Source organism: Humulus lupulus, chromosome 1 (assembly GCF_963169125.1).
Source record: "Humulus lupulus chromosome 1, drHumLupu1.1, whole genome shotgun sequence".
Classification (NCBI taxonomy): domain Eukaryota; kingdom Viridiplantae; phylum Streptophyta; class Magnoliopsida; order Rosales; family Cannabaceae; genus Humulus; species Humulus lupulus.
This window is the reverse complement of record NC_084793.1, coordinates 253,860,791-253,879,632: the sequence shown is the minus strand read 5'-3', so window position 1 is coordinate 253,879,632 and position 18,842 is coordinate 253,860,791. Positions and strand designations below refer to the sequence as shown.

Genomic DNA, 18,842 nt, shown 5'->3' with positions numbered 1-18,842 from the left:
GACTATATGGTCCCCACGAGTACATCACGAAGCTCTTATGTCTCACTCGTCACCGGCCTTTCTATCCTTAATTTCCTGAAACAACATCATAAAGAGTGAGCTTCTAAGCCCAGTAAGGAAAATACAAATAAAAGTTAGTCATATAATCATATAATCAAACATATCATAAATTTCACAAAAATTCATACCAAAAATTATTTATACTAATCATACGATAATAAACCCTAGGTCATATCATAACCTAAATCATATCATAAATCATAATCTAAATCATAGCCATAAATCATAAATCATAGATCATAAATCATAAGTCATAGTCATAACTATAGGTCATAAGTCATAATCATAATCGTAACTATGGGTCATAAGTCATAATCGTAATCGTAACTATGGGTCATAGTAACAAGTCAGATATAATAAAAAGATAAGTGTTTATACAGGGGTGACAATTAAGCCCCGGACATAAGTCATTCATACACCGGACATCACTTAGGTCCGTCATAAAGTTTTGGCAACCGAGCCTACCGGACATAAGTCCGTCATACATCATTGGACACCTTAGGTCCAGACACACTTACCCCTTTATTGTACCGGAAATGTTAGGTCATACAAACATAAAATATATCATAAACTACATAAACTGGATCATAATACTAAACTACCTAATTTTCCTTAAAAAACTGAAATATTGGAGACAAGAGCGGGATTGAAACTCCTAAAACCAAACATAAAGAAACCATAAGTTTCTAAAGAAATGAAGTTGAAGAGAAGATCTAAACCATCGAGATAAGAACTTACCGAAAACCTTATGTTTCAAAGGAATTGAACACCTAACCAAAAGTCACTATCACAAGTTAGGATTTTAAGAAAAATGAAATAATAATAGAAACTATAGCGAACTAAACCTGAAGATAATGAATACCTTGGATAGCTTAGAACCTCGATCTATACCTCGAACACTAAAATCACACAAAAACTTACTTCCCAAGTGTTTATAAAACCTTTAGATTTGAAAGCTTTAACCCCAAAACCCTAGTGTTTCTCTCTAGAATAATCTTAGCAGTCTTGGAGGCTCTGAACTGTGCTTGAATGATGAAAAGAATGGCTGAGTACTAGGTCCAATTTATAGAGTTCAAGGAGTGAAACTAACTCCCATTTCAATGAATAAATAAATGATTAAAAATTGAATAAATTTGAATTATCTGTGCGAAGTCGACGTGTTTTCCGTATCAATATATATCAGCCCCTATAGCTGCGATATATCGGCATACGCTGATATTTCAAACACGTTTTTTCACATTTCAGGATAATTTGAAATTGATTAAAACTACTTTGACTGAGTAAAACATGATTCTAACAGATGATGGAAGGTTCTAGAGCTTCTAGATCTTTCTTTTAACTAAACTATTCATAAAAAATACTTAAATCCTTAATAAACATGCTTGTGACAAGTGTCACACTCTTAATTATTCTATCTAAGGTTATAATAAATAATATTCTTAGGACTATATTCATTAATCAAACCTTATGATAAAATTAATATTTCTAAACCATATGCTAAACTTATAAAATTCATAACTATTTCTACGAATTTCTAACTAAATCTCGGCTTTGACTAATATCCACGAAAACTAGAATTCTACAACTACTGCTCATCATAATAAACTTCTAGCTTATATTTTAAAAAACTTCCAAAAACTACTAATACTACTTCTAGCTAAAATTTGAAAAAACTTCCATGTTTCACTTAAAAAGTGAACAACGAAATCTAAAGAAATTATGATGCTTTGTTATTTCCACTTGATTTGAAAGCCTATTGCCGAGTCCAAAAAGTGTACCATGATCTTCCATTTGATTCCCTCTATTTGTGTATTGGTCAGAAATAAAACAACAACAACAATATTAAAACAAGCCAGCAAGATCTTTTCCCTAATAAAGAGTACAAGGAAAAGAAAACACATCTCAAGAGCCTAACTATATGAAGATGTATGGCAGTATAACAAAGTGCATTAGAACACAATATATACATAATTACATTACTTGATATATATATAAACAAATAGTAGAGTACTAATGTAGAGTTTGCAAAATATACTAACCTGCACTACAAGAAAAAATGCTTTTAATAACACCGAAAATGTGTTATCAAAACATACGATAACACTTTCTGATGTGTTAAGACCGACTATGTTATCGTAGGTCAGGGTACTTTACATAACACTTTATCAGTGTTATACAGATGTGTTATTGTACTGTCAACGATAACACAATTTCTGTGTTATTTTAATATATAGATAAGTGTTGAATTATGTTATTTATAGTCGATTATATAACACTTTTTTTGTGTTATACTACACTTTAGTATAACACATTATTTGTGTTATATAATGAAGTTTGCATAACACAATTCTTTGCATAAAAAGTGTTATTGTAATAGATATTATAATACAATTTTCGTATTATTGTTATATTTAGATATGTTTAAATTCTCATTATATATTTTATTTATATAACACTAATTTATTCTATTATATTTTAATTTTTTTTATATAATTAAAATTAGCTTTCTAATATATACTAGCATCATCAAATGAACTTGATTTTCAAATAACAAATAGTAAAAATATTCAACATTATATTAACAATCCACAAATCAGTTTAAAACATTCAACAATGTCATCAACAACAAATTGTTCTTAAAGTATTCAAGTAGTCTTAAATTTTCAACGTATTGAAAAGTTACTACTTTCAGCACAAAATATTCTACAGCTGCTCTTCTTCTAATTTGGAGATCTTGCTATTACACATATTAACAACAGTTAGCTTCGACCTTGTTATGCCTCTTCCGTGTCCGATTAAACGACCAGATTTTGGGTTACCAAACAATTTTGTCAAGGCATCCTCATGAGCGTTGTCTGTAGTTCCAGATTTTGGGTCTTCAAGGAGAATCTCATTCAATGAACCCTGCATATAAATTAGTATAACTAATGTATGCATTATGAGCATAAATTCACCCTCCAGTTATTCTGAAATCATAACCTCTTCTCAACTACTTGTCATATAACCACACAAAAAATAAGCATAATAGACAAAATAAGGGAAAAAATTAGAAACTCTAGAGTAGTACGTTCCTTCTCCCAGGTTTGCTTCTCATTGTTCATCTTCTCATATCTTAAATAAATTCAATATCTTTTTTTCCTGATAGTGAATTGAATATCTTACCAAACACAAGATCGTATAAATACTGAAGTTTGTTTTGCTGTGTTTTCACTTGATATAGGATTTAGGCTGTCATTTTTTTTAAATATATAGAATGTATGCTCTTTCAACCTATTGTCTTTGAATATGAAAGCAAACTTTGATTTGGTGTTGGTGTTGGTGTTCTGCTCTCCGTTTGTGTGTTGTGTCTTATTTGTCAATTTTTTTGTTTTATTTGTTGTATTGGCCTTTACTATAATTTTGTTAAGTTTGCTAGCTGCTTGTCCAACTTTTGGCCATTGTGTTTCAAAGGGCTCTATAGTGACTTTACTAATTGGTTTAATTTCTACAATAGAGATTGAGCTCCCTGTGTTATAATCTTTCTGAAAATGACAAGAGTATATATATTAATTACAACCTTTTTCGTGAGGCTTTTGGGATTTAATTGTTGCTCTGTCTGCCATAATATTTATATCTACTTTCTATAACTAAAATAGAGGGATTTGAGAAGTGAAAATCTAACAGCGTAAAAGACTTGGTAATTTATCCCTTTGTGGATGGAGCTTATGAATCAACATTTGGAAAACCATTTTAATTTCTGGTCTTTACACTCGGTCATGTTTTTTGGATTGTTTAAAATATCAAAAAGTATGAAAATGGATCAGCACCTTGTTATCCTTTTTCGTAAAAAAAAAAAATGAAAGCATATTGGAGAACTTTTTCTATGGTTGTCCTTTTATTAGTGTGATGTGTCAAGGCATGAATCTCAAATAAAACAACACTCGACTCACACTCTAAGGGATTTGAACCAGGAAACTTGCCCACATGGATAGAATTTTTTTGAAATAAAAAGTGTGTGCTAACAAAATTGTTGTTGAAGGTTACAACTCTGACCAAGCTATATGTTTTCTTAACCAACCTTACTCTGTTGTGCTTGATCCTATCCTATGAAATAAGGGTGCTATTTTTAGTTTGCTATTATTGTTAGGCTTACTAAGTCATTGATAAAGTGTACATTGAACATATTTTAGACAAGCATTGACTGTTTTCTATGGATTCTAGATTAAAAAAAAACTTCTAAATTCTAAGAAAATATTTTATCGATCATGCCATTATTTTGTGAAGAATCTTTTTTTGAGTTTACTTTTGTTTGTGATGGCTAAGAGGAGAGACCTTTATATTGCATTGTGAGTTATATTGCACTCATTTTAAATAAAAGTTGAAAAGGGAACATCCTCAATTATTAAGTTGATATTTAAATAATGAATAAGAAAGTACAATGGTGTGGAGTATATATGTTGTAGGTATTGGATGATGTTATATTGCACTAAGAATTAGTTAATAAAAAAATTGGACAAACATTAAATAATAACCCAATTTCTATTCAGAAACACTTGGAAAATTAACAGGTCTAGTTTTTGTCATTATCTGATATATGATTCGTATGAGATAAGTAAGGGAAACTGTAGGTGTTACTCTTTCAATGTAAACAGAGAAGTAGGATTCTATTTCTCAATAAAACGAGAATCTGAGGTGGTAGTGAACATCCAACATAGAAATTTGACAGCTTGGAGACCAAGAAAAGACTATTATGGTTACATCAGGTATATTATTCTTTTTTATTTAATTTTATTATGTTTGTTACTCAAGCTTTTGTTCTTGTACACATCATAACTATATAAAGTGAAGTTACGTTGAGATGTTATTGTTAGATAATGTACATGGATTTATACTAAAGTGACTTAGAAATTTTAGTACTTTTTATTTGATGCTATTGCTATGCAGTTTAGAAAGACAAGTACAACTCCTATTTTGGAATAGAGAATAGAATGTACTTGTTTTCAAGTAATCCCATTCTTTGAATGCTTGATTGAAGCATTTGAAACTGGCACCAATTTAAATAATCAATTAAGCTCATTTATCAAAGGAAAGAATGATAGGAATCTAGTTGGCTAGGAGTGAATGGTTAGTATGGACATATGGCACTCTAATGGGAGGGGAGCATTGTTAGCACTGGGTTTGGGGCAGTTTAAAAGGGTACATATAGCCAACCCAGTCGGGTAGAGGAATGAGGAATTGAGTGAGTAGAATTATACTTTTACACTTAGATATTTCTCTTTCTATTTCAATAACACAATCTCTAATTGCTATTCTTATAGATTTTACTACTAGGATATTTGACAATGCAGATAGTTTGAAGGTGTTGAAGAATTTTTGCTCTTCTTCTAGTGGGGGCTCTCTGTAGGAAGCTGCTCTTAGGCATGGCCTTTTTTTATAAGTATTAACAATGCTAGTTTTCCAATAATTTCAAGTGCATGGCCTTCCTTATATCTTATTAGTACTCAAAGTACTCTCTCTTTCTGTGTTTAGTTATTGGGTTTTCAATATCAAGGAGTGGAGGTTCTATTTTTGGTTGGTATTCTTGTAGTGGTATTTTCAATTATTGACTATTCTTTGACATTAAGTGACCTACATATATAAAATCGATTGGAAATGAAAGCTACCTTAACAAGCATATAGACAAACAACACACATGTTTTCTTCCTTATCTCGCCACAGCACACAAATTTCTCAGATCCTACTTCACTAAGACACACAAGGTCTCAACTTTCCGTTATCACCGCAGCACACAATAATAATCTCAGAACCTACTTCACTATGGATGAATAATTAAGATATTCAAACTCCTCTAATATTTCAATAATATAAAACCAAGGTAAAGGGAATACCTCTTGCAAACAAAAATAAGAGTCTCCCGTAAAAAATTACTTGCACACCAAGTATTTTGCCTCTTCTTTTGAAGGCAGCCAACTAGAAAAGTTTCAACTAAAGAGAAAAAAAAACTCAGCATTAAGTAAATAAAATTAAATAGGCAAGGACAATATATAGCAAAAATTTATTAGAATAACATCAGATAGAGAAACGAAATAGAGATGGAGTTAAATCTTCTTATTTGGCTAAAATGAAATTATAAAGAAAAAGACAGTGATGTAAAACTTTTAATGACATGAAAAAGAATAAAATTTGAATTTATTTGAACATAAAACAAATTGGAAATGAATTTATTTAAAAAATTTAGTTATGACAGTTGGTGCTTGGGCCTTGGAGGGGATTTCAGTCACTTACATCACATGTATATATAAGGCTCCTCTTCTATCATTTAATCCAATTCAGTTTTTACATACATTGTAATATTGGGAGTGAGTTTTAGAGAGCCTAGAGATATTTTGTACTACTGTTATGAGAGAAGCTTGGAGCTAGACTCCATTGTTGTACAGATTGAAACTTAGGATCATTAAAGAGATTGTCAAGCCCTTGGGGCTGGTTTTGGCCGTGGAGTAGAGTGGTGTCTAGCCAACACTCATTCGAACCACGTATGTGTTTGTGTTTGTGTTCCTCTTTATGTTTCATTTCTGTTTTGATTTGATTCCTTGATTAAACCAGTTTTGTCTTTAAGATTGATTATTAATCAATTGTTTTCTGGTTTATGGTGTGTTTATGTTCTTGTGTTGAGGTTGTGTTTACAACAGTATATATAATAAGCCTTGTCTATTTCCATATGAAATAATACATGGGGCTGAAGCATATTAGGAGAGATATATCTATATATGTAAGAAATTTTTTAAAGATACGAACAATCTTATATTTACAAAATAAAATATTAAGAAAAATCAATATAGTGTATCTCTAGCTATTGATCTTGATAATTTCAAACTAAGAAAGCATATTAAAAGAGATGTATCCATGAGAAGGTACTTATAATAATGTTGTATTTTCACTACAATTTATCAAATATAAATCATCATTAGTTCAACGCCTATGGAGTTTGACTACTAAAATGTCATGTACTAAATATCAAGTTATCAACTGCACTACTATAGCTCTATCAATAATAATTAATTTCAGTTTCCTTTTAGGACTGTATTATTATTATTATTATTTAATTCATTTTCATTTATACAAGTGCCAAGTACTACACTTTATATAACATATATTTAAATATTTGTATAATGGAGACATTGAAATGACCAAATATCTATTAGGACCCAACATCTAGTTTTTGTTTGGTAAGGATGGACCCAACTATCTCTCTCTTTCACCTATACCAGCCAAATAAGTTTTACAAAGGAAGGAAAATAATGGACCAAAAAGAAAGAAAGAATAAAGAAAAATAAAAGTGGCAGATTTATAAGTTGAATATTGGATTGGTGCTTTGATGATTTTTATTTTTCTTGGTTGAATGAAAACATGGGCTCTTTTTCTCAGACACTGGTCATGATTTTGATAATAATCATTTTCATGCTTTTTACATTAAACAGTTGCACTGAAACAAACAATGCTGATGATGTTTCTACTTTGTCAAATGCCTATGCACCTGAGAACTTAAATGTTCATCATCATGGCCTACAGTAGTTCGAAAGGAAAAAAGGATTCTGGGGTGTACTTGACAGAGCATCATAAACAGTCCATAAAAAAAAAGACTTCCAGTTTAGAAAGAAAAGAACATAGCATCATAAACAGTCCAAAAAGAGAATTCCATTTTAGAAAGAAAAGAAAAAACAAGACTTCCATTCCATGTAGTTCTAGAAGTTGAACACAACCAAAACCAGAATTTTACCATGATGAATCCATGTAGTTCTAGAAGTTGAAAATTTGGATGAGAAAGTCAGAGCAATGATCATCTAAGAGAAAGAGGAGGAAACTATAATCTAAGATACAAATACTAATTAATAATCTCATTCTCTCTAAGTTCTCAAGATCACTCAAACAAAATACACAACTCAACAACAAAACATAAACTGATTTTCATCCCAATCCTAGTTGAATATTGCTACAGACAAATTGTTCAAAACTATCTCTTTTTCAAGTTCCTCTACCAGAATTAGATACTATATGACCAAACCAAAACAACACTCAATATTGATAACCTTATACTAACAAGTCTATGCTCCTTTCTGCCTCAATTCAATATATGACATATCATATTTGACAACCACTGTCTTTTTAAGCTGGTAAACTTTGATAACCTTATACTAACAAGAGTGTATCTTCTTATCTCTTCTATATACTAATGTAAACTTTTTAAGCTGGTGACAACCACTGTCTCTAACCATCTTAGGGAGCATACCACTGTCTCTAGCGTGCATACAATATAGCTAAGACTGTGTTTAAGCAGAATACCAAAAAGGATAAGTAATTTGCAAGCTATGAGTGCTAAGAGAAGTTTGGCTCAAAAGGAGACTGAATATATACACATTCCATCTTTTTGTGTCAACATATTTCTTTTAATTTTAACAATATTGAAACTAAAAAGAAAGACAAAACAAGCTACCTTAGGATCTGTATCGAAGTCTAACTCCACAATCTCATCGTCATTAGCCCATAAGTTGTAGATAATAACTTTTGTGCCTTGAGACCCAATGTCATCAAACTATCATAAGATCAAAGCTTATATAAGCAAGCTAGAAAATAGAATGATAAACACATCACTTTGCACAACAAACAGTTTAAGTATAATTGTATTTGTATGGCAATATGTCCTTTTATTATTCACACCAACACATGAGTAATTCATCTAGATGCTAATGGCTATATCATCTTAAGGTAAAGGTAAAATCAATGGGACTTAAAACTACCAAAAAGAACTTCAAAACAAATTATGTTTGAGGCCCTCAAGATAGCAACAAGATTTTTTTATTATTAATTTATTAACTCACTCACATCACAAGTGAGCAAATCCCCCATTTTACCCTAACAACCTCGTATAGTGAAGGGATCTATCACATCTTTCCCATGACTAGCTGGAATTTCCTAATTCTCTAAAACATTAAATTTATTTACTCATTTGCTGATTTTCTCCAAAACAAAGTAATAGAACAGACATTAGATGAACAAGAATCCATAAATGCAAAAGCACTACTAAAGACTAAATTTGGCAAAGAAAAAAAAAAACTTACCTACCATAGGTACAACTATTCTGTCATAGTTTTCTTTTCTCAAGAATGTATAAGAGAGAAGTCCGATGCTTTGAGTCAATACCCTGCACACAAGAATAAGGGGATAAGACCTATTCTAATTATTCATTATGCATGCATAAGCCACGACGTTAATTTAAAGTAATATTCAAGCTGTGAATGGCATATACCTAAATTTAATACATTTAAGAGGGAAAATCATAAAAATTTGCCATCTTCCCTTCCTTTCCAATAACAGTAAAATATATATTCATATATAAATAAATATTATACAAACAATAAACATATGTATTTCAACATATATATATATTTATTAATATGAAACTGAAATCTAAAAACCATAAATGAGATTTTGAGAGACGCACAGAGAAATCGTCAAAATCATGAGAGAAATCGTCTGAAGGGCTACAAGTGCTTGCTGAAGCAGGTTCTTTGTACCATTCATTTGCTTCTCGAGTTAGAAAGTTGGCCTCTGCATATAAAAAAACCACTTATTTCAAAATATATATTTTTAAAATAAAAATGAAAGGAAATTACTGTAAACAGCAAAAACACTGCATTGGCAATATCAAAATTTTGAGGGAAATAAGTAGCTAGATAAATTAATTAAAATAGTTGGACTCCATTTCTGTCATAGTTCTATCTCTCCAAGTGTTCCCTTATTCTTGTTGTGATGAGTGTTGTACCAGTAGATCCTCAAAGGTTCTTTTCAGTGGCTGACTCCAACAAAAACCTCTAGATCTCAAATGTGGACTGCATTTGAGTTGATACTTTATTTGTTTTCCTCTTATTCTCAGTGGCTTCACTATGGATATATATATATATATGGATTATTCACATTCTTTGGTGCACACGTTTGAGATGCTTGAAATAGAAGAAGCATGTATAATTGTAACATATTAAATATGGTGAAATAAAAGAAGCATGTATAATTGGAAAATATTAAATATGGGGAAAAATAATAAAAAAGTGATTAAATGAAGACATCCTTTTAACTTGTTCACTCCTATATTTGGAATAAAACCAGTGGGGAAATAAGATAATAACATACAAGCTGCTATTTCTAGAAATGATATAGGTGTCTTGACAACATAGAGATTGTAAAAATGCATAAACATAACATTAAGATAAAATGTGCCACACACACTAGAAACAAAAAAAATGAATTTTGTATGAAATAATTTTTCTATTAGGTTCTCATTGAGATCAAAAGTAGAGTAACAAGAGTGCTTCCACGATCTAAAGATGTAGATTCATTCACCCCAGTTCCCTTTTATAATTTTGGTTTTATTTTTTTTAAAGAGAGAGAAATATGGTAGACTATTATTTTACTTACTAATAGATATCAGTAAACAATGTTTCCAAGTGTTCAAGAGAATTGGAACCCTCCCTCCCTAAAGTTGAAGCTCACAAACTTACTAATATAAAATGCCTAACTCTGCCACCCTAACACAGTCAATTGCCACTCAAATATTTTCAAAACAAACTAAAGCAGATGAAATATGCCCAAAAAAGCATCATTAATTCTACAAAAAAGGGAAAATGAGAAATCAGAGGAGAGAAGGAGAGGAGGACAATGACTACAGTTTTTTTCCCTAGGTCCAAAGAGTTGGAGAAGAAGATAATCTAATTCATAGTAATAGACTTCTCTTAATAATAAGCCATTGATTGAAGGAAAATAGATGATAAATGCCGTATGAAAATAATGATAAAGATTTAAAGATGCAATCAAAGTCTCTTCATATTCTTGGAGCTTCACAATTTCGATTTTCACAATAGGCTTTGAGTAATGAGTAAGTCTCAACACGATATAGATAATAAAAAAAATTACTTCATAACCTGATCAAGATACAAATGGAATTAACTAAAAGATGAGTATTGTCCTTGGGACAGAATATGGCTCTTGATTAAGGGAATTCTGGTGCAACGACTCAAGAAAATATGAGCTAAATATTAAGCTAACTAAATGCAATGCTACAGAGCACACACCACCAAAAAAAAAATAAAGAAACAAAACAGCAATAGCAAAATCAGTCAGCAATAGCAACATCAAATGTCAAAATAAAGTTGCATATTGTATTGTACTAAGATAAATACACTTGAATAATAAAAAAATAGAAAAAAAAGTATTAAGCATGCTTACTTGTCCAAGAATAAATCTACTAAAGCACTGCGCTTGATATGTTCACCCTTCATGGCAACATCTGTGAAAATAATCTGATCTGGTTGTACACCTCTTTGAACAGCATGTGGAACACCAATAGTTTATCAGTTACTAATTTATCTTTCCCTTGTAAGATAAATAAAGGAAAGATAAATACCCATTACTACATTATGAAATATAAATAACTATGTACTGAAATTTAAGACCCCACCACTATGTTCTGCCTTTGCTACGCATACTCTTCCATCAGAACTTATTTCAGCATAAGGATGTGACAAATCAAGGAGCTGAGACATAGACATGTCTCGATATTTGTCACCTAAAAGAAACAAATACATAGCACTATTACCATATATATATATTTATATAAGCGTTGCTGTATAAACAATAACAAAAAAGAAGAAGCTACACTTTTGCCTTCAAAGCCCCCTTTTTTAACGTTGACTAAACTAAATTTACAAGTCACCTGGATGCATGAAGTATCCCCCAGTAAGTTGACAACCACACTCCAGAAGATGGCCAGCCAGAGACCCCTGTGCTAGAAGTTCTAAATTGTCCTAGTTCCAACCCAGTTCATATATCTATTCATACAACAGAAGAATCCTTTAGAAATTATCCTGTCTAAATCAAACCATGACACAATTAGTAAAGCAAAATTATAGTTATGTTGCTCACAATCAAGAGATGTGATGAAACTTTTAGGTAAAATTACCCATTCAATGATCTCACTACCCAATATTACAACCTTTCCAATAACAGTTTTACACAGTTGGATAAGAAAGGAAGAAACATTGCTGCTTTTAATATTTTTATAAAGCAACCCTCTTTTTTTTACTTGGAAATATCTTAAGAGTAATTAATTTTGTATGAGAATAAACAAAATGCATGCCATTGGCGCCAAAAATAAGGCAGCATCTGCAACATGAGAAGTTATTACTACATTAGGTTGGTGCTATTCCAAACATTCAACAATGGGAGCTGCTCCAAGATATGTGCTAATACCCTTCATCAATCATACTAAAAAGGTAAGGTCCAACATCTCAAAAGACCACATAAAGTTGACAATACTATAAATTGCTAATGGGTCACAATCTTAATTTACAGCAAATAGATATTTCATGACCAATTTGCAAAAGGGTACCACAGACTGGTACAACTAACATTTTACAGTGAAAGAAACAGGCACAATTATATCAAACTTTAGAGATGCAAATATTATTTACCAATCAAAGTTACAATTAGAGGTAGTAGAACCTTACACCTTCCATGCTATGTGATTTCTCATGAGGTGATCTCGAACCTACATAGACAACAAAATGTAAACTTTGTTAAGATATATAGTACTTATTGTTATCCAATTAAAATAAAGACATAATTAAATCATAAAACATTCCTTGATTTAATTGAATGTTGTGTAGCACTTAGTGTTCATAAAGTCTTCAACGTATTATCTGCAATTCACCAAGTACCTCCTAAAAGTGACTTGAAATACCTGCTTTGCCAACACAAACCTCATAAGCAACACCAACAGATACATTCAGTCCCAGGCTGCTGGCTATTTCTACAACTTTTTCCTGTGCACCAAATGGATCCACTGCCCAGAAAAGGAAACAATAGTAAGAACATTTATCTATAAGACTAATTAAAAAAACCAAGGTTGCTTATTGCATAGAATTTCATTTTGTACTCTTACTTGCACCCATGTTTGTGATTACGCAAACTCCCCTTTCCATAGCTATAGGTAAAATCACACGCATCCAATCTGAAACTACACAATCATTGCAAGAAACCACCAGGAGACATCTAGGATTATCATACAAGTCAATAAGTGTTAATACAAATACAATACAACTGTGGAAACATAAAAGGTCCAAAAGAAAGGAGTTTACTAATAAATAGGTTCCCCGGCAGCAGTTCCTAATTTCTCTCACTTTCACAATTTATTGTTGTCAGTCACTAAGATTCATTGATTATTCCAAAATCTCAAAAATCCAAAATAATGACCAAATAATGGGTGTTCATAGCATTGCAAAGAGATATAAGCTTCAAATGACCATGTATAATAGAGGAAACCTGAGTAAACATTAAAAAAGATTGTAGTCTTCATTTAGATGTTTCCTATGAAATGTAACAATCAAGTTTCAAGAACAGATAAAACTTATACTAGAAAAACACATCATAACCGCTAAAAGCAACAGAGACTTACTCCTTGAATCGTAACCATCACCTCCTGACACCATAACCTGATACCGATTAGCAAGGGTGCGTTCTGCTAGGCATTCAAGTACAAGATAATTAAGTTCTTTCACTCTTTGACAGTCAAACAAATAGATCTTGTCCGCTGGACAGTCGAACAAATAGACAGTCGAACTCCTTCCTCTCCCTCTCGGACCTCTCTGCATCTTCCTTCTCGTCAAATCGACCACACCATTCTCCGATTCACCATCGCCACTGCATGTTTGTTGAGCTCTACACTGAGAGAGATTTGGGCAAAGATAGAGGAGAGTGAGTTGGGCAAAGAGTGATTTGGGCAAAGATAGAGGAGAGTGATTTGGGCGGAGAACACGAGAGAGAAGTAGAAAAAAAATTAAGATATATTTTTGGTTTCCCTCTAAATAAATTCACTCACCCGCCAACACTATAACTCATTTTATATCTCATTCACATGTTGCCCAATATAATACACTACCATAATACTTTTTTATTAGTATTATATTAATGTGTTATGGAAATGGATATTTGGTGTAGTGCTGGTTAGTTTATTCTAACTTTTTCAGTTGGCCATGCAATTATACTACCAACAACATCTTCCATATGGCAGATGTTAGATGTAAGTCTTAAAAGAAATGCATTGGGTTTGCTTGCCAAATATATTCCCACTTTCATGGCATTTGGACCAAGAGGAACATGATGGACCTCATCTTCTGGATCACTTCTGGATCACTTGAAATGAAGTATCCATCTACAATAATATCTCCAGATCCAGTCCAATCCAATATTATCAAATCATAGCATATTCTAGAAGTTTTGATTGAAATCTAGTCGAAGGCATGAGAACTCTAGCAAACCTGCTTTAAGAATCCTCAAAATTTAACCTAAGAAAAAAAGAAAACCAGGGTATATTCAAGAACCCATAATATATCAATCTTGTATTGTAAACACACATGTCCACACTTTGAACTCTAGAGTCCCCAAAGTGGTATTGTATCTAAATATACAAAAGTTCCAGTTGTTAGACACTACAACATTAATGCATTTACCTCATTAAGGCGTTCAACATGCTTCATTTTTTCAAGCATCCAGCGATCTATTAACATCTTATTTTTAGCCTTCACAGTTTTAGCTTTAATACTCAACTGTTCTAGCTGCGCTCTAATTTCTATGTTCTCACTACCAGTTCCAGAGCTTTAATCTTTTTCTCTAAGCCTGCCTTCAACTAAGAGCACTCATCCCTGAAGCATATAACTAAATGGGAATCACCTATAGAAAAACCTTGAACTCTCAAAAGCTTCTCCCTAGCTATTTAGAAGAAGTAGGTTACCTTGTTTGATTCAACTTTTCCTGTGCATCAACAAGTGCAACTTATTTTTCTTGAAGTGTGGCTTTTGAAGCTCTGGACTCAGCTACTTCCACCACAAGTTGCTCTGACATACGAGATTGAGCTTTGTAACATTGCTGAAGCTCCAGTTCTAGATTCCCGGCCTTTTCCTTCCATTCGTATCCCTTCAGGACATTGAGGAGTAAATTAAATCAACGTACTATAGACATAAACGAGAATATATGTTTCATCAATGACAATTAGTAGTATCTAGCAACCAAGAGCCAAAGAATTACAAAACACCATCAAAGCCAAACATGTCCCATGAATATCAATTTTTCCAAGTACCAATTTAGTTAGTCACTTAATGAAAATCATCAAAATCCAATTTCACAAAAAATGCAATGCGCAAGATTATTAATCAATAGTAAAAAATAAAAATAAAAGAAGCCAAGAAATTAGAAGGAAAAAAATAATTAAAAGCCAAGATAATAAAATTGGACAAACCAAAGACCAACTCAGCATGTTCTATAATACAAGAAGAACAAACATTTTGGAGTATTTGATGGCTTTCTGAACAAGATTGGATGTTTTCATTTTGAAATCATTGGGTTTGTTTAGCAATCCAACCTGAAAATGATTATAAAGGGCAGCTAAGTCCTTGGGCTGTTTAGCAGTGAATTTGACATTGTTATGCAGATTATGTATATTACATATAAAAAAACAAAAAAAGGTAAAAGCTCACAATAAAGGGGACTGGTGCATAAAGAAATTCAGCCATTCTTCCTGGCAATACCTGAAAAAGTTTGAAAACATATCATCTTGAAGAGTAATTTTTTGTTTAACTAGTTTACGACAAAACAAAAGTATATGCATTTAAATAATTTGGCTTCAAAGAGTTACTTTGACTTACAAGAAGCATTAAACTCTGCCACTGAAAGGGAAGAATCATGGGAATGAGAGACAAAACAGTAGCTGATAGTAATCCTTGCATCCGTTGAAGCTCGAAAGGTTAGCGAAAAAGAATAATTTACGGGAAGGAAAATTTATGAGCTTAAAGTTGGCATAATAATGCAACAGAGAAAGTTAAACTTACTAAGTTTGGACACACAACAACTACTTGTTTTTCCAGCAATACACCTGTGAGCAGTGACAAGACTTGGAAGAAGCATTATTTATCAAACTCCAAATCCCTATAAAAATGCAAAATTATTTGATGAAGCACATTTTAGTGCTGAAACTCAACATTAACACAGCCAAATTGTAGCCCAATTATTCTTACACTTTCGAGGGATAGAACACGACAACTTGTTGTGGTTGTCCATATTGATAGTGCAAGAGCTTCTTCAACTGCAGCCAACTTAAAATTGACCTTTATGCAAGGTCAAATTGTATTGAGTGAACATGAGTCATAATGAGCATAACCTAGTAACTATTAGGAACAGAAGAAAATACCTTAGAAGATTCCAATGAATCTGAATATTTGTCATAAACACCAAGGGAAGAAACTGGAGGTCGCATGAATTCAATAGACTGCAAATGTTCAAGAGGTTGAAAATCTAGTACACCTCCCTGTGGAGGAAGAGGAAGAGCATGATATCCACATAGATCACACAAGAAGGAAGATCAACTAGTAATCAAAACAAGATCTGCATTAGATAGATATATGAACAATCAACTAACCTTAGCCCATTCCATAACTAAGTCATCCCTATGATCTGTATCAAAGTTGGCAAAGAGTTCATCATCATCATCATCATCCTCAGATGTCATGCTTCAAGCTGGATTGCCAAAAATAACAATATATTACTTACCATACAATACAAAGAAAACAAACATAATTTAGATGTTAAGAAGATCATGTCTATTGCATTGAAAATTGCAAATTCCTATTGATTTTAGCCTTATCAAGCATAAGGTCATCTGATAATTAGTCAGATAATAATGTATCTACTACCAGAATAAGAATTCAGAACTCTCAAGACGCTCCAATGTGCGAAATCTAGAGGAGAAAGACGCTCTAATGTCTGGAGAAGAAAGGCCTTCATATCTTCCACACATTCTCTCCAAAGTATCTGAACGTGTTTCTGAGGCCTCAGAAGCATCATCATCGAAATAATGTAAGTTCTTTCTACCATCTTTATGTGTATCCCTTGCTTGACTGATTTATGAAGATTCACCAACAGTAATACTTTTAGGAGAGTTAGGCTCCCATATTCTTAGTGAGGAATGTGGAATGACATTATCAAGTATAATTCAATCAGCAGCAGTCATAGCCACTGCACTGTCCACAGGTATTGCAGAAGTCTTCCAACCACTCAAAGAATCTCCCTCGAGCGATTCGACATTCTCATGCATTTGATCATGTCTTGTAGGAGTATAAGGGACATAATCATAGAGAGACATTTTAGTAACAAATTTTGTTATTCGATTCAGACGTTGCTGGGCAATGATATTGTGACCAAGAGAGTTAAACATCAGTTATTTGTAATAGATATACAAAATCAAGTTTGAGAGGTGAATTAAAGGCAATCTACTTTCCCAGGTTTTTTCTATGATTATTATTGGTAAAATTCCACTACTGCCAGTGATTTTGACTTAAAATTTACCTATTTAACATCTCATAGTGTAGCTCAAAGAAAGGAACTCTAGTTAGAACACAGTAACAGCAAGGTGCAGACACCAAAAAGTTGAATCCTTCTGATGAATGAGACAGAGGTGATGCTCCACCTAAGATTCCAGGTGGTCTCTGTACAATTTCCAGGACATGTAAGCAAACACCATAAAGTGGTGCATTGTCTGACCCCTGATCAAGAATAGAGAACTTTTAAGCAATCAAATACCTGTGATTCTTATATACAACCATTCTTATATACAACCAGTATACATCAAGTGAAAAAGACAAAGTAGAAGGGAGAAGAACTACACAAGTAAAATTTGATGAGGTTATGGTATTACCGTACTTGGTAGTTCTCTTGTTTAGAAAATTTTAAAATGATATGCGAATACAAATGAAAAGCACCACAAACTAGACTCAAATTTGAAAATGAACTTAAATTTGTGATCAATTTACAGATATATAGATATGAAAATTGTTATCAATTAACAAATTAAAGAGAATGACAAATAAAGAAACAAGGGTTTATACTTTTTTGAACCCTGTATTTTTTTCTATTACCTGTTTGGATCATGTGTTTTGACAAATTATTTTTTGAACCCTATGATTTGTAAAATGGTTAAAATAGAACCTTAAACTCGATTTTGGTCAATGTTTTCTCAACTAAAATCACAAATAATTTACTAAACTAACAATTCATAACAAAAATAAAATTATTCTGCTTAAAAATTGTGTTGTTATATTCAATTTTTTCTTCATCAAAATTGAGTTTAGGGTTCTATTTTAATCATTTTACAAAACATAGGGTCCAAAAAATAATTTGTTAAAACACGGGGTCCAAACAAGTAATGGGGAAAAACACCGGGTCCAAAAAAGTATAAACCCAATATAGAAAATAAAGGAGCTAGAGGATGAAAGGTGGTGGACAATGACTACCTAAGCCATGGACGATGGTGGAGAAGAATGATCGGAGGCACAAAATGATGATCGGAGGAGCAGAGCACTAATCGGAGGAGATGGTCATATCGCCTTCCCGAAATGACTTTTTTGCTACAGTGAAAGAAAAAGGCCTAATAGGGCGATTTTTATTTAATGAGCCCAATTAGTTCAAGATAGGGCTATTTTTATTTATATGTAGGCCCAGTATTAGTTTTTAATAATAGCACTTTTAAAAAAGTGTGAGTTTTTAACATGATATATACTATAAAATATTGTGGTGATATAGGATACCAAATGAGCATTTACTAGTGGTGTTCCAGTTTGGTCGGGTTATTACATATTTTAATCAACCCAATGTAAAAATCGGGTGGCAAAAATCAAACTCTAACACGTCCAATTAAGAAAAAAAAA

General features: G+C 32.2%; 2 protein-coding genes across 5 annotated transcripts; both read right to left on the bottom strand.

Annotated features, from left to right (window-relative positions):
- Positions 1 to 12,264: 12,264 nt before the first annotated feature.
- LOC133831783 (uncharacterized) lies at positions 12,265 to 13,643 on the bottom strand. 2 transcript variants are annotated; one of them, XM_062262202.1, is made up of 5 exons: positions 13,544 to 13,643; positions 13,031 to 13,105; positions 12,830 to 12,931; positions 12,561 to 12,637; positions 12,265 to 12,340 (listed from the first exon to the last, which is right to left on the bottom strand). In XM_062262202.1, exons 1-4 carry the CDS (start codon positions 13,575 to 13,577, stop codon positions 12,576 to 12,578), a joined length of 273 nt encoding a protein of 90 aa, XP_062118186.1. In that variant the 5' UTR covers positions 13,578 to 13,643; the 3' UTR covers positions 12,265 to 12,340; positions 12,561 to 12,575. The 2 variants fall into 2 exon arrangements, with proteins under 2 accessions (XP_062118186.1, XP_062118182.1); XM_062262198.1 differs by having other exon boundaries at positions 12,278 to 12,340; positions 12,597 to 12,637.
- Positions 13,644 to 14,184: 541 nt separating this feature from the next.
- LOC133831765 (uncharacterized) lies at positions 14,185 to 16,659 on the bottom strand. 3 transcript variants are annotated; one of them, XR_009892559.1, is made up of 5 exons: positions 16,559 to 16,659; positions 16,331 to 16,447; positions 15,972 to 16,247; positions 15,789 to 15,862; positions 14,185 to 15,671 (listed from the first exon to the last, which is right to left on the bottom strand). XR_009892559.1 is itself a non-coding variant. In XM_062262186.1 (4 exons), the coding sequence occupies exons 1-4, from the start codon at positions 16,646 to 16,648 to the stop codon at positions 16,054 to 16,056; spliced, it is 312 nt and encodes a 103-aa protein (XP_062118170.1). In that variant the 5' UTR covers positions 16,649 to 16,659; the 3' UTR covers positions 15,841 to 16,053. The 3 variants fall into 3 exon arrangements, 2 of the variants coding, with proteins under 2 accessions (XP_062118170.1, XP_062118161.1); XM_062262186.1 differs by lacking the exon at positions 14,185 to 15,671 and having other exon boundaries at positions 15,841 to 16,068; positions 16,158 to 16,247; XM_062262177.1 differs by lacking the exon at positions 14,185 to 15,671 and having other exon boundaries at positions 15,841 to 16,247.
- Between the last annotated feature and the right edge of the window lie 2,183 nt (positions 16,660 to 18,842).